General features: G+C 30.8%; 2 protein-coding genes across 2 annotated transcripts; one reads left to right on the top strand and one right to left on the bottom strand.

The window, feature by feature from the left end:
- Window positions 1-317: 317 nt before the first annotated feature.
- LOC122281713 (plant UBX domain-containing protein 8) lies at window positions 318-4994 on the bottom strand. Its single transcript, XM_043093450.1, has 11 exons — window positions 4676-4994; window positions 3683-3753; window positions 3028-3577; window positions 2861-2944; window positions 2666-2781; window positions 2287-2497; window positions 1958-2158; window positions 1689-1853; window positions 1018-1161; window positions 883-939; window positions 318-658 (listed from the first exon to the last, which is right to left on the bottom strand). Exons 1-11 carry the CDS (start codon window positions 4757-4759, stop codon window positions 551-553), a joined length of 1791 nt encoding a protein of 596 aa, XP_042949384.1. The 5' UTR covers window positions 4760-4994; the 3' UTR covers window positions 318-550.
- Window positions 4995-13946: 8952 nt separating this feature from the next.
- On the top strand, window positions 13947-14687 carry LOC122282458. The gene has a single exon (XM_043094408.1). The coding sequence runs from the start codon at window positions 13947-13949 to the stop codon at window positions 14685-14687; it is 741 nt and encodes a 246-aa protein (XP_042950342.1).
- The last annotated feature ends 284 nt before the right edge of the window (window positions 14688-14971 follow it).

The following is a 14971-nucleotide window of genomic DNA, read 5'->3' as shown; positions in this document are numbered from 1 at the left end:
CTCAGATCATCTGAGCATCTAAAAACTACTTTAAAGTGTAGTTTAGATAATAAAATAAAATGAGATGAGATAATTTTAAATAAAAATTAACTAAAATATTATTTGGGTAAAATATACTTGGGGAGAATCAACAACCATGTTCCATTGGCCACCGAGCGTTAACTCAACACCTCATGATAGCTCATAAGTTAAAAGGAGAACAGTATTTTCTCTCCTTTTTTTTCTCCAACTTTTATGGGCTAATGTAGTCTATATATAACGATGATTATACATGATGAGTCACAAAACCACACCATAGACAACTGCCAGGCACCGCATTCCCCAAGAAGTATGCAATACCGTCGAATAAAAGGAAATAAATAGCGATAAATGATAGTTCTTTCTGCCCAGTACGGTCAACAATAATTGTGTTCATCTCCTCAAATTCCATGTATCTCGGCCAAACACCACGAACCAAAAGGGAATCCCCATATTTCATGTCCCTCTTCATATTTTAATAAAACTAAAATATTCAAGTGACTAAATTTCTACATTTTTGGACTCTGTCATTCTAGACCAATTCCAGATACAAGGCTTCTTGTTTGCTGGTCAGCCCAAGTTCATTCAGTGTCAAAGCCCTCTCTGTGTCACCGAAAGCTCGCCTAGGGTATGCCCTCACCTGTACCCTCAATGACATTAGAACATATACAATTAGGGCAAACTCTATAAAATAAAATAAAAAAATAAAAAAATTGTTTGTAATTCTCTGTAATATTAGCATGCATAGACAAGTTAATGCCTACAGGAACTTATCCTTGTAACCTGAGTAAGTTGTAGTTTATAGAAGCATGGGATTTGCTAGCAGAACTCAAGAGGGAATAGGGTATAAAATAGAGTACTTACCAATCTGTAAGATCCAGGTTTGACAACTCTACCAATATCTATGAAGTCAAAGAGAAACTGCAAAGCAAATAACAATGCATGTTTAGCAAAGAGCCAAGTAATTAAGCAAAACAATATTTCCTTCACATGGTTCACCTGTAGCTTGTCAGATTTGAGAAATCTGCGCCCACGGCGGCTACCATCTGGCATCCGTACTAGAAGGTTTACAGCATTTTCATCGTTTGATACTGGTTCCTGTGGCAGAGAAGCCTCTTTCGCAGCCAGTTGTCTCTCCAATTCCTGCCAGTAAGGATCATACAGACTGCAGCAGTAAACAACTTGGAAAACAATCGTCTCGCCAATGTCTTCCTTGCCCCGTAGGCAGCAAAAACCATATTTCAGATGTACTTTATGTTTAAAAAAACCAGGTTTGACGTACTGATGCAAAAAAAGCAAGGTACACATATATCCCACCATGCAAGGATAATTTTGAGCATAATATAACAAAGAAGAACCTCGTAAATGAAAATCGTTTCAGGTCACCTTGTAAATAGAATCATGATATCCAACACTGTTGTAATCATTAACAAACAACCATTACTGCTCAAACCATACATAAACAGAAAAGTTTCAAATTTATTGAAGTTTTTTGTTTCCAAGTGCAATCACTTCTTATATGAAGGGGAACTTGTAACTTAAGAATTTATAACCAATTTGAAATTTTTTTGAAAACTTCAATATATAAGGATAATTCTTCAAACCCCAGCTTAATAAAACAAAATAAAGTTAATTGGTACAACTCTACCGAACATATCAACTAACAGTACCTGTTCTTCCTCCAATTTCCTTCGAGATTCTTCCTCTCTACATCTCTCTTCTTCACGAGCTTTTTCTCTAGCCGCTTCCTCTTCTAAATGACGAGCTTCAGCTTCCTCCTTGGCCTTCAATTCTTTTTCTTTGTCAGCCAGCAAAGATGCATGATATTCATCATCCTGCAAGCATCAGATGAGTCATAGAGCCAAGGAAAGTTAATTCATGCCATCTTTGGTGGCCCAAATTTCAAGTCATTATTTATGGTCAAAGCCCAAAGCAAAACCTGTTGTTCCCGAATCAAGCGCTGTGCGGCCAGGGAGGGTGATGGAGGGCGAGGTTGCCACTGGGGATAATGACCCTCGGCTTGCATGAAATGATGAGGTGCATATGCTGAACGGTATCCAGTCCCTTCAGGAATTCCACCAAACATTGCAGCCTCTAGCATGACTGCTTCATCATGCTCCTCAGAAGAAATCCCTCCCCACTACAATTTGGTAAAGAGTAAAGGTGAAAAAGAAAAGTTGGTAGAGAACATTGAGTTTATAGTTGATCAACTGCAAGACCGAACTTGAGTCCAGATTTACAAATGGGAACAATGTTTAAAAAGTGTACCTCATCAGAAGGAAAGGCATTTCTATTGTGCTGAGGACGATTATGCAAATCATGCTGTCCTGGACTTGATGGTGGGCTATCGTCAACAACTATGACATCTTTGGCAGACTCGACAGAGCCAGAAGACATGTTACGGGACCTATGCCTGACAAGAGGCTGCTCTTCAACATCTTCAGCTTCCTCTTGGATAAATGAGCTTCCGGGCTCCAACCTAGATTAATCACACTACACTCATCATATTTCCTCCTCCAAACAGTAGAAATTGCAAATTGGGAGCTAAGAATTTTATGTTTATTACCTTTGTGGCTGGTACAAAGACAAGCCTCACTGACTTGCCAGAAAATGTGCGAAAAACTATTAGGCAGGAGGAGACACCTACCTCCCATTTGATGCAGATAATTTTACTTGCTCCCCCTCAGCTGGCTTAGAAGATCCAACATCTGATGCTCCAGCACTTTCCCCTCGCTCACGCAACGCTTTCTCTTTCTCAGCCGTCTGAATTTGTTTCAAGTTAAATAGGACCAAGATTCCATTAAATTAAAACACACTTGCATGCAAAGTGTAAATAACAGACCTTCAGGGACAATGAAACTGCATGTGCAAGTTCAGCATCTTCCAAGTGAGATTGCCTTGGCTGAGGCTCCAGCTCAGCTAAGTCCTGCGTCAAGAAAGGCACACTTTTATTATCGACAGGGAACATGGAGGACATGCTTGCATGCATTAAAGGCTAGGCTCACATACATTGTGCGCTCCCTCAACCTCCCGTTTTGAAGCCTCAATAGCAGCTAGAATCATTTCTTCTTCTATGTCATCGCTATGGTCTAGCAATCTGTTAGATTCAGGAGCACTGGGTCTAATGTTTCTGTCATGAGAACCATCACCCAAAATATGATTGTCTTCTACACCACGCAGTGTAGCCTGAGCAGTTGAGGCCGCTGAAAAATTCTCATCATCATCATCATCAATTAAAACAGTCCCATGAATATCTGGGTCGTGTGCATACTCAGTTTCAGTGACATCCTCAATAGTAGGAGTGCGGCCAGACCGATCAGATGGCTGACCGCTATCCTTTACCTCTATGGGAATCTCCCTAACTTCTTTTGGATGTGTTATGAAGGGTGCACGGTTTGTAAAACCAGAAACACTATCCAGAAACCTTCTACTAAAGTCTGGATCAAGATGAGGAAATTGGTTCATATTTATAGCCGTTGATAAAGGAGGTGCTGGGGGTTCAACTTGATCAATGTCCATGATATCATCTTGTGGAGCAGTAACTATGGTTTCATGCACGCTGAACATGAAAGAATGAATTAAGACATCAATACTAAAGCAGGAAGCATGAAACTTACAGAATATAGTAATTATTGGATAAATGAGAGGACATAAAGTAGCATACCTTGTTGATCTGTTTGGATCTCCTTCACTAAAATGTGCATTCACAGCTTCATTTAGATCACCACCATGCGCCTGATTGCAAGCAAGATGACAGATGAAGTGGAAATGTAAAATTTAAGAACTTGATTTCAGTGCAACAGAGTTGTTCAGTCACGTGGTTATATAAAAGCAGAAAAGAAACCTGATTACAGCATTCTAAAATGAAGTAAAAAGAAACCGCTTCTGTTACCAGCTCATTTGTCCATTTGTCTGAGTAGGAATGCCATAAAAATCCCATTGCAAGAAGTGGGACTTCCTTTCTAGCATTGCCGGTCGTTCAAGGACAATACAAACTAATTAGGTAGCTTTGTAAAATATAGCTAGAGAGGGATACCCTCTTATCCTCCATGATCTAATTGAGCATAATATGTTCGATAATTTAGACTACAAATCGTAGATTGCTATTCTCAACAAATATAATCCTTTATGTATTTGTGGGTCAATCCAATTGTCATACGAAATACAATAGTTCATCTATCTTTGACCGTACGATATTCTCAATCCCCGTGAATTAATAGAATTGAAATGCACGAGTCCCTAGTGAAGGGAAAATTTTCAATGACATCTATGACAGTCTGAGACTATAATTCTATCGAAAAAATACTCTAGTTCCAGCCACTGAATAAACCGAATCATCAAAAGTCAATTACAATAAATAACAATTGAATACATACCGTCCAAACATAATAAAACGCCAATCTAATAAACCATACACACAAAAACTAGCATTTAAATTATCAAAACCCAATTATCATCGACCAATAAGTGACAAGGAACTGCCAAGTTGAACAGGCTACGAAGACAAACCCTAATCAAAGGCCGAACACCTAACAGTAAAGACTCGGAATTGTGCACGAATTGCACACCTACAAATATAATTTAAAAAATCCATGAGATATCCGACAAAACCAAACCCAAAATACGATCGGTAATTACCGAGAAGAATAAAACTTACCTCGAGTTTTTGAACGGCAACTGCTTCGGTCGCCCCGGTGATGCTGATGAATGTATCGATATCTTCTTGATTAGGCCTCGCCATTAAAGAAACGAATTTCTAGTGCTCCAAGGGGGTTTTCTTCTGCTACTTTCGTCTTCCTTCGGTTTCTCTCTCGGGAAGAAAGAGATTCATCCGTGTGGAAAAAAATACGCTTCCGTGGTTGAGTAGTGTTTATATACTTTTACTCCATTCTATACCCATTTTATAAAAAAACAAAAAAATTAAAAAAAAACAAAAAAATTATAAGTCGGGACTCATTACCTTCTCCAACCTTCTACGACTCTCGAAGATAATAACCGGCTCTGTTCCTCTGTATATATCTACCATAGCATTCTCATTGAATTCGTTAAATGGAAATTCAAATTTTATTTAATTTATTTTTAAAAAATTTTGTAATTCTATCAATAAATATTAATAATAATTATATTTTAATTAAATTAATATTAATATTTGTCACGTTTATTAAATATTAATAATAATTATATTATAATTAAATTAATAATTAATATTAACTAATGAAGTTATTTTTATCACATTTTATATTTAATAATAATAAATTAAACCAAATTTCTAAATTACAAAAAACACCTACATATTTGATGAGAGGAGTGAGAAATGAATATTATAGCATTTGGTTAAGTTACTATACACCCACATATTAGTGAGTTATTGTAATTAATATCTAAATTTATATAGACATGTCTAATTCAATGTTGAGTATTTTAAGTGTCTTGTTAGCTAAATTTAGTTAAAGTTGGATTTTAACCAAATCAATAAAAGTGCTCTAAGCGTACACGTGTGCCCAATTGAAAAAATATAAAAATGTAAAATTGGTAGTAAATAATAAATGAGAAAGTGATGAAAAAAACTTAAACAAATTTAAAAACATTAAAGTGAACCTAATAAAAAGTTAACAGAAGTAGGATTGCAAATTAACAGAATAGCTCGTGAACAGATCAAGCTCGAATTTGGTTTATTTAATAAATTAGATATTCGTAAATATTAATATATATTCGAATATTAAACGAGTAAAACTCATATCAACTCAGCTCAACTCGGTTTAGACTCGTGAATAAAACTCATATACGCTCAGCTTAACTCGTTTTAAAGCTCGTAATATGTTTTATATATACATGTATTATATATATTAAATGTTAGTTATATTTTATGTACTTAATTATATATTATTAATTTATTTATAGTTTACTTTATTTGATATAGATACGTTATGTTCCCAAAATATATATAGGATAATTTGTATAATAATATATCATACAACTACAATTATTGATTTCTTACATTATCTATATGTATTAATTTGTTTAGTTTATTTCATTTATCTTGTATATTATTCTTGTAATTTAAAACTATAAGTTATTTTTATAAAAAAAAAAAAAAAAGTTATACCACAAGAACTTTGAGTCAAAATTATTTGGTTGATAGTTAAATGATTTGAATTTTTTTTATTATTTTTTTGTAAAATTTTAATTTTTTTTTATTAATCAAAATATATGATTAGAAATTTCAAAATAAAAAATCGAGTTCAAGCTCGAGTCAAATTTGAATAACATTAATGGTTAACAAATCGAATTCGAGTAAGGATATTTGAGTTTGAGCAAGTAAACATATTAATCAAGCTCGAGTGCCCTTATTTAAATTCGACTCAGTTCTTTGCAGCCCTAAACAAAAGTCATAGATTCATTCTTATTATAAAGTCTAACATAAAAAAGAAAATATCAATCTGATTCACAATAAAGAAAATATATGATCTAAAATATCTTGGTTAGATATATGTAGATTTATATCAATGTGAAAGAAATAGTTTGACTTCAATGACCTTTTTTTTTTAAACTTAAAAAAATTTTATTATTTTTTTAACAATAATAGAAAACATCAATTGTAAAAAATTTTATTAATATTTTGGTGCGAAAATATTTATAAATAAATATGAGAGACGTGTATTCTATCAATTTGTTATTATTAGAATCATCAAGAATATATTTGAATAAAACGATACAATTTATATAAAATTATGTTAGATTTAATTTTTTATTAAAATAATACAGATAAATTTATCCAAAATAGTATATTCATGTATATTTTTAGATAGTATAAATTTTTTTTAATACTATTCTATGTGAGTCTTCATGTATTTTATTTTTATATTCCGATCATGCATTATACTTATTTTTAAAATATGATAAAAACATTCATTAATGACATCACATGTATATCAACAATATGATTTAATTTATTATGGATAAATATTTTGATTGTACACCCAACCACAAATAATTAAAAATTAAATAAATCCAAAACAAAATTCCTAAATATTGATAATTTATTTCGGACAAAATTATATTATAAAGCTACTACAATGGCGATTATCACAATATATCTAAATCACGCTATATTAAGAACAATAGGAGATTTAATAAATATGTAAGTCTATTTAAAATTTATATTAAAAAATAATAAAATATTAAATTTAATGGAATTCTAAATTAATAATGCAAATATTAATAATAAAATTCCATTACGAAGTATAAAACGGTGAAATATGATGGAAAAAGGAAGTTAAAATGTTTTTTTTTTTTTTATATTTCCAACTATATTAATTCTGTGTGTATAAATGTCTAACGTATAAAAGACATATTTAAATGAAAAAAATTATAAAAGATGCTTATTGAATTTCTAGAATTAAAAATAATGTTAATGATAATTTTGTTATATTTCTATGTATAAGAGAAAATGTTTTTAAATTACGGACTATATTAACATATTATTATTATTTTTTAATCTTATTTTCTTTAAGAAAACATAATTTGTCAGTAATTATTAAACATTTATTTATAAATATATATAAATTCAACATTATAATTTCATCATTGCATCATTCAAAAAGGAAGATTAACTCTTAGTTTAATAATCAAAACTAGATTATCTTAATTTACTTTTAAAAAATTCATAATTTTTTTTAAGTTTGCATATTTAATGTGCACATTTGATAATCACATTAACATTGCCTATTAATTAAATATCGGTTAACGGGATACATTTGACATTAAATTATAGCTTTGAGGAGGATTCTTTTTTCTTAAAAAAAAATAAAAATAAAAATAAAAAACAGTAGTTCAACATGCTTTTTGACACTTTTTCTTTTTCTTACCTTTTTATTTTATTATATTTTTTTCTCATACTTGATTCTTAAGCTACCAAGCTTGTGGCTGCAAGACAAAGGAATGGGGAGTCTATTTTACAATGAATAGAACAGCACCCACAGTCGTGGAAATTTATTGAAAGGATTTTTAGTGACCACTTTAGATGCAACTTATTACTTTATTATGATAAAATAACTACAAACAGCAAGTTCTTCTTTATCTTTGCTTGGAAATTTGCTTAAAGAAACTTTTGTGTTTGATGTGGTCATTTGATGAATACAAAATCCACCATGTCCATAGTTAAAGTAACGAGTCAGCTCATAGACTTGCCCATTATATATGCTTGAAATGCGGAGGGTATAGAGTTATGGGGAGAAAATGGACCAATGTCGGTATCATAGGCTATATGGCTTGATATTAACTCTATGTAACTTTTTCATTTTATTAATGATATGTTTTTTTCTCTATTAAAAATACTAAATAATTACTTTATAATAAAATATTATAAATAATTTTATAATTTTTATCTACGACGTCAAACCATGTCAGTTCATGGATTTAATTTTATAAAAAAAATTTATAGTTATAGCATTTCTCTAATTAAATATTGAATTTCAAGTTTTATTATATTTCTTCCATGATTTCAATTCGTTACAAAATGAATAATGAATCTAGAGAAATCTCACAAATTAAAGTAGGAAATGTACATAAAAATTAAAAACCTTCATTGTCATTTATTATGGCATTCTATCCCATAAAAGATGTAGGAAAATAACGAAACCTTTCTTCATGTGTACTTATTTGTGAGGAATTTTACGCATGGTGTGAGATTAATAGGTTTTAAAAAGTTAATGTACTATGACCAACTCACATAAATAGGTTTTTCAGTATAGTGGAACAGTGGTTTAACGTGCGAGTATATATATGTTGATACTTCATTGAATTTTTGGTCAATGAAATCTTATCACGTGTCAAGATTATTCCTATAATCCTGATAGTATAAAAGAAACATTCCGAGTAAATTCTCCTGGCTAGATAAACCAAACTTAGCTCATCAAAGAGTTATTATTAGGGGTAAAATTCCTGATCCAAATAAGCAAAGTCCAGTCTATCAAAAGATTGCCATAATTAGAAGGTAACTGGAAAGAAATAATGAGAAAATGATGAAAGCAAATGTTAAAAAAGAGGAAGACAGTTGTTAGGAAAATAGAAAAAAAAAGAAAAAAAATGAAAAGAAAGTCAAACACGTAAGTGAGATAAAAGTATCTTTTCTTACCACTCCTAAGATTAAGATAATAATGGATCAGGTCTAATGAAAAAAAGACTTCTTATAGAGGACTCCTTTAGCTTTTTTAACTTCACGATGAGAGTTTCAGAGAGGATCTCATCTAAAAGTTAGGTCTACAACTTTCATTGTATAGCGAAAAATGAGAGATTTTGAAAGACTGTAAAATGTTAATATTATAGTAGATTTACCATTCAAAAACTTTGTGGACGCAGATACTATGCCAAACTATATAAATTAGTGTGTCTCTATCTTTTTCTATATTTTTTATATTTATTTTTTATTCATTACCATGGATGTAAGTCGCTCCGGACGATCGCCAAGAGTTCCAAACCACACCAATCAAGGCCTGATTATGATCACCATGGGCCGGCAATGATTATTTATCTTATTTTCGACCTATTGTGCTACTTTTTAGCATTAACACCGTAGGTGTTTTTATATATTTATTTATTATAAAGTCATATTTAATATTATTATATTTTTAAAATTTTGAAATATATAAAATAAACCAGAAAAACCGTATAATGGAAATGTTGCTTGGACATAAATCGGCACCTTCTCCAATCTTCAACGAGTCTTGAAGGTTTCTTTTCTGCTACTCTTGAAGATAATTTTTAATAAATGGTTCTTGCTCGACCTGTGTAAGTGTATATATCAGCATGTATTAATAATATTTTATTAGTGCTTATTATGTCATTTTTAATTATTTTAAATAATGTGATACATTTTAAATATATTTGATCGATATAATTATAGTGATAAAATATCGGATAAAAAAAATATGATAATTTGAATATCATGTTTATCGCGTGTGTGTTTGCCTTGATTTCCCCACGTGAGAAGTTGGTAATCACGTGGTTACCTACCTACCCAACCTCCATTGAGAACAAATACATTTTCCGCATACTTTTTATAAAAAATATATATATTTCATAAAAAAAGAAACGTGAAAATTCATATATTTTTTATGAAATTTACTTTTTTGTAATAGAAAAATACAAAATTTATACATTTAGAGCTTATTGGTGTTGTCAGTAATTACTAAGAGATTAAGGTTGGTTTAACGTTTTTTTAAGTAGGGTCGTGTGCGCGTCTAGAGCCATGGTGCATATTTTACCTATCCACATCCAGCCTCCCCTGTCAATTGTTCCCAACCACTTTTTTATCAGTTCTATTATATATATATATATATATAATTTTTATATACTGTCTATATATTTTATTGATGTAATTAATTAAAATAATTATTTTATATTAAAAAAAATATTACATCTAACCATATTAATAAAATATATAAAGAATACGTAAAAATAACTATACATAGAATTTTTATCTTTTTAATGAATTTTAGAAGACTATTTATGTTGGTTTCAAAGGAAAAAAAAAAAAAAAAAAAATCAGATTTTGTTTAGTTACACATATGAGATGAGATGAGATGAGATGAGAATTAAAAGTCGAATAATATAATTTTTTTAATATAATTTTTAAATTAAATTATTTATTATATTTTATTTAAAAATTTTAAAAAATTATAATTATTTAATTAAATGAGATGACATTGTAAAAACAAACCAGATTGAGCCATTAGCTCCTGAGTCATGAAGTGAACGTGGCAAGAGCCTTATTCCTATTTTTACCACCGTTTGTACAATTCCATTTTAAATAATAAAAAAATTATTATAAAATGATTTATAAAAATAATATCGGTTTACATCAATACGCAAATTAGCTTGTGATGTTAGTTCAACTTTGAGCTACAACTTGCAGTCATCTCATTTTGACTTCGCTCTTTATAAATTTGTTTGGCTCAAAGATAGTATTTCACATCAATTGAGGATGTTATTTTTTATTTTTTGGAAGGGGGTTTCGAACTCAATACTTCCGTCATGCCAATCAAGCGCATTTGGTAACTAATAATGTTATTAATTATAAAAAGTATTGATCTTTCACCTTACTATTTTCCCAAAAAAGACATCATTGGCATAAATGAATATTTGAAAAATTTTATTAATCATTCTGCACATCACACACTATATTTATTTTTATATTTTTTATATTTCTCTATTATCAAATATGTGATATATAAATAATAAGTATAAGAATTCAATTAATTTAAGAAACATAAAATCAAAATAAACAAGTAGTATCAAAGAGAGATGAGAGAAAAAGAAATGTGTTCCTCTTCTTAAGTTAGGTTCTCCTTTTATAAATCCGGAAGCTTTTACAATTATTTCAATAATAGTGAATAGTAGTTAATATTAGTGAATGGTAAATACAAGTATAATTAGCAATAATAAACAGTAAATTTGACTATAGGAAAGTTAATAAAAACAAGAGTCTAATCAGAAGGAATCTCTATTTTTTTCTTGGCATGAGTTTTAGTAGATTTATCAAAATGCTTGTGTTTCTGTCTAGAAAGAGCAATAGGAGGAAGAACAAATTGTTCATAAAAATTTCCTATTACATATTTGGCTTTCTTACTATTCTTCATCTGTTAATGAATCATTTTTTTATAATTGCACATACTAATATTAAGTTTCTTAATCATACTTATAAATTGATAATATTACTGTAAGTGTAATTACAATAATTAACGAGTCCCGACTTAAAATTTTAATAAGTTCATTCTTAACTTTGTGAGCAAATAAATATGTTAATACATCCATAAATTTTCTTTCCAAATATATTTATTTTCATTTGATTATAGTTATTTTGTCCCACTTTTATTAATTCTAGTTATTTGGCATGGTAAAACTTTGTAAAACATAGAAACTTTAGAATTTTGTAAAATAGAGATTCAATATTTGCTTGCCAAGAAGATTATTAAGCACAGTAAGTCTCTTTGGTCTTGTGTCACTTTTTATGTCCAGAAAAATGCTAAGATTGAGAGAAGGACATATTGTCTAGTTATTAATTACAAACTATGGAATGAGGTATTATAGTGGTTAGGTACCCAATCCTCAATAAAAATGACTTGATTCATAGGCTTAGTGATTAAGTAGTCTTCTCCAAGTTTGACATGAAATCAGGATTTTAGCAAATCTAAATTAATGAGTCAAATAGGTATAAGACTGTTTATACTACCCTCTTTGTCATAACGAGTGGAATGTTATACATTTTGGACTCAAGAATGCCTCCAGTGAGTTTCAAAACATTATAAATGGCATTTTCAATTCATTCGGTTATTTCACCATTATTTATATTGATAATATTCTCATGTAATCTAAGTTTATTAATGAACATTGAAAAAATTTACATTCGTTTATTGTCATCATTAGATAAAATGGTCTTATTGTTTATGCTAAAAAAATAATTATTCCAAATCAAGATTATATTCATTGGTTATGATATTTCTAAGGGCAATATTAGACCTATCAGTCATGCTATCGAATTTGCTGGTAAATTTTCTGATGTCATTCTTAATAAAACCCAGTTGCAAAGATTCGTTAGTTCTTTCAACTATGTTGTTGAATTGTACAAAGACATGAGGAAATAATGACATGCACTCTTTGAGCGACTAGATTTCAACCCTCCTTATTAGATTGAAATTCATACTACCCTTGTAAAGCAAATCAAGAGTTCAAGACACATGTTAAAAATCTATTATGTTTTGAAATTCCTACTACTGTTTCTTTCAAAATTGTTGAAATGTATGCTTTTAACATTGGTTATGGTGGCATTCTAAACAATCAACATCATCAAGTTATTAAAGAGAGGATGTGGTCAAAAATCAACAACTGGAAGAATAGTTTTCTGACACAGGCAGGGAATGAAGTATTGATAAAATTAGTGTTGCAAGCTATTCTTAGCTATGCAATAAGTGTTTTTAAGATTCCCAAAAAATTATACAAAGAGATATCTGCTATGACAACCAACTTCTGGTGGAGCCACTTGAAAAATGATAGTAAAATCCATTGGAGAAAATGGAGTGACATGAGCAGCTCAAAAAATCAAGGGGGATTGGGGTTCAGAAATATTGAAAACTTCAATAGACCAATGCTAGCCAAACAACTATGGAGAATGATCACTAACACTAATTCTTTAGTAGCCAAAGTGATGAAAGGAAAGTATTTCAGAAAGACTTCTGTTTTGAAAGCAAATCTTGGGTATGGACCATCATACATATGGAGAAGTTTCTGGGGTGTCAGAGATCTAATCAGAGCAGGCATTAGACACAAAGTGGGCAACGGAAAAAAAATAAAGATATGGGAAGACAAATGGTTGCCTACCCCATCATCATTCGAAGTTCAATCCCCTGTATCAAACCTTGGAAAGGAAGCAACAGTAGATGCTTTAATTGAAGTGGACAGAGGAAATTGGAACCAACAAATGGTGGAAGAAAATTTTAAAGAAGAGGAAGTCAAGGCGATATTAGCTATCCCTACAAGTAGAATGGGACTTGAAGATAAGATCTATTGGGGTCCCAACAAATCTGGACACTTTTCAGTAAAAAGTGCTTATTACTTGGCTCAAGAGTTGGAGAGGCAACAAAAGGGAGAACAATTTGTTTATGCAGAAAAAAAAATCAGATATAGGACCAGATGTGGAAGCTTAACACCCGAATCATCTCAAGGTTTTCTTGTGGAGAGCACTCACAAACTGCTTGCCAACTAAAGAAAACTTGGAAAAAAGAAAAATCACAAAAGAAAGTCTATGTCCTATATGTTTGCTAAACAAGGAAAACAGTGGGCATGCCTTATGGAGCTGTAATGCAAGCTCAGATGTATGGGTTGAGAAAGATAGTAAAGTGCAGAAGCTAATTTGCAGAGTAGAAACCTTTATGGAGACTTGGCAATATCTGATAAACAAGGTGCAAAAACAGGAACTAGAATATATAGCTTTTACCTTTAAACAAATATGGCAGAGAATAAATAAATGGGTGTTTGAGAAAGTATTTAAAAGTCCTACAGAAGTGTGGACAGCAGCAAGGATAGAATGGAATAATTTCATTGAGGCCAAGGATGATATGGGAACCAGATCTCTACTTATTCATCAACCTATTAGAAGAGATGTCGAGTGGCAACCTCCTGATGAAGCCAGATACAAAGTCAATTGGGATGTTGGTTTCAAAACCTCTACCTCAAAAATGGGAGCAGGTATAATCATAAGGAATTTTGAGGGAGAAGTCATAGTAGCCTTAAGCATGCCTCGTGCTCCAGTGAGTGATCCAAGTGTAGTAGAAGCTAATGCCCTATGGAGAGCTGTTGTTTTATGTGAGGAAATTGGAATAACCAATGCAGTGTTTGAAGGTGATGCAAGGAACATTATCAGTGAAGTGCAACAAACTGACCAGAGCTTTGCTTGGTATGGCCAAATTATTGAAGATATTAAGTTAATATACAATACTAGGCAGAGATGGACAATACAATATGCTCCAAGAGAATGTAACTTAGCTGCACATAAACTGGCTCAATTTGCTATTCAATGTGATAATGAGTTAGTTTGGTTAGAGGACATTCCAGAGTGGATGAATGAATGTATCCAACTGGAGAAAAATGTAATTCTGAGAATGAATATATGAGAATGAGATCTTTTCATCAAAAAAAAAAAAAAAAAATCATCAACTAGTCTTTTGTTCGAATTACTCATTTTTTACTGCAACAAGTTACTAGATGATTGTTCAACAACTTTCTTATATTTGATTTTTTGTTATAGGAAATTCAAATGTTTTGTATTAGTAGAAACTAAAGATTTCAAACAATCATTTGTATCAATATCAAATTTTGAAGTAGATATAGTATTCCTCCTAATATTATCAATGAGGAATATTTTTTTGTTGAAGAAACTGATAATATTGATTTCAAT

Source organism: Carya illinoinensis, chromosome 11 (assembly GCF_018687715.1).
Source record: "Carya illinoinensis cultivar Pawnee chromosome 11, C.illinoinensisPawnee_v1, whole genome shotgun sequence".
NCBI classification, from domain to species: Eukaryota; Viridiplantae; Streptophyta; class Magnoliopsida; order Fagales; family Juglandaceae; genus Carya; species Carya illinoinensis.
This window is presented reverse-complemented; position numbering and strand designations above follow the sequence as displayed.

What these genes read in the sequence shown, in the direction of transcription:
- LOC122281713 (XM_043093450.1), bottom strand. Translation starts at nt 4,759, where the DNA reads ATGGCGAGGCCTAATCAAGAAGATATCGATACATTCATCAGCATCACC. An exon ending in TTATCTGCATCAAATGGGAG is followed by an intron (nt 2,498 to 2,665) that starts GTAGGTGTCTCC and finishes TGATTAATCTAG; the next exon opens with GTTGGAGCCCGGAAGCTCAT. An exon ending in GGAAATTGGAGGAAGAACAG is followed by an intron (nt 1,162 to 1,688) that starts GTACTGTTAGTT and finishes CCTTACTGGCAG; the next exon opens with GAATTGGAGAGACAACTGGC.
- LOC122282458 (XM_043094408.1), top strand. Translation starts at nt 13,947, where the DNA reads ATGGAGACTTGGCAATATCTGATAAACAAGGTGCAAAAACAGGAACTA.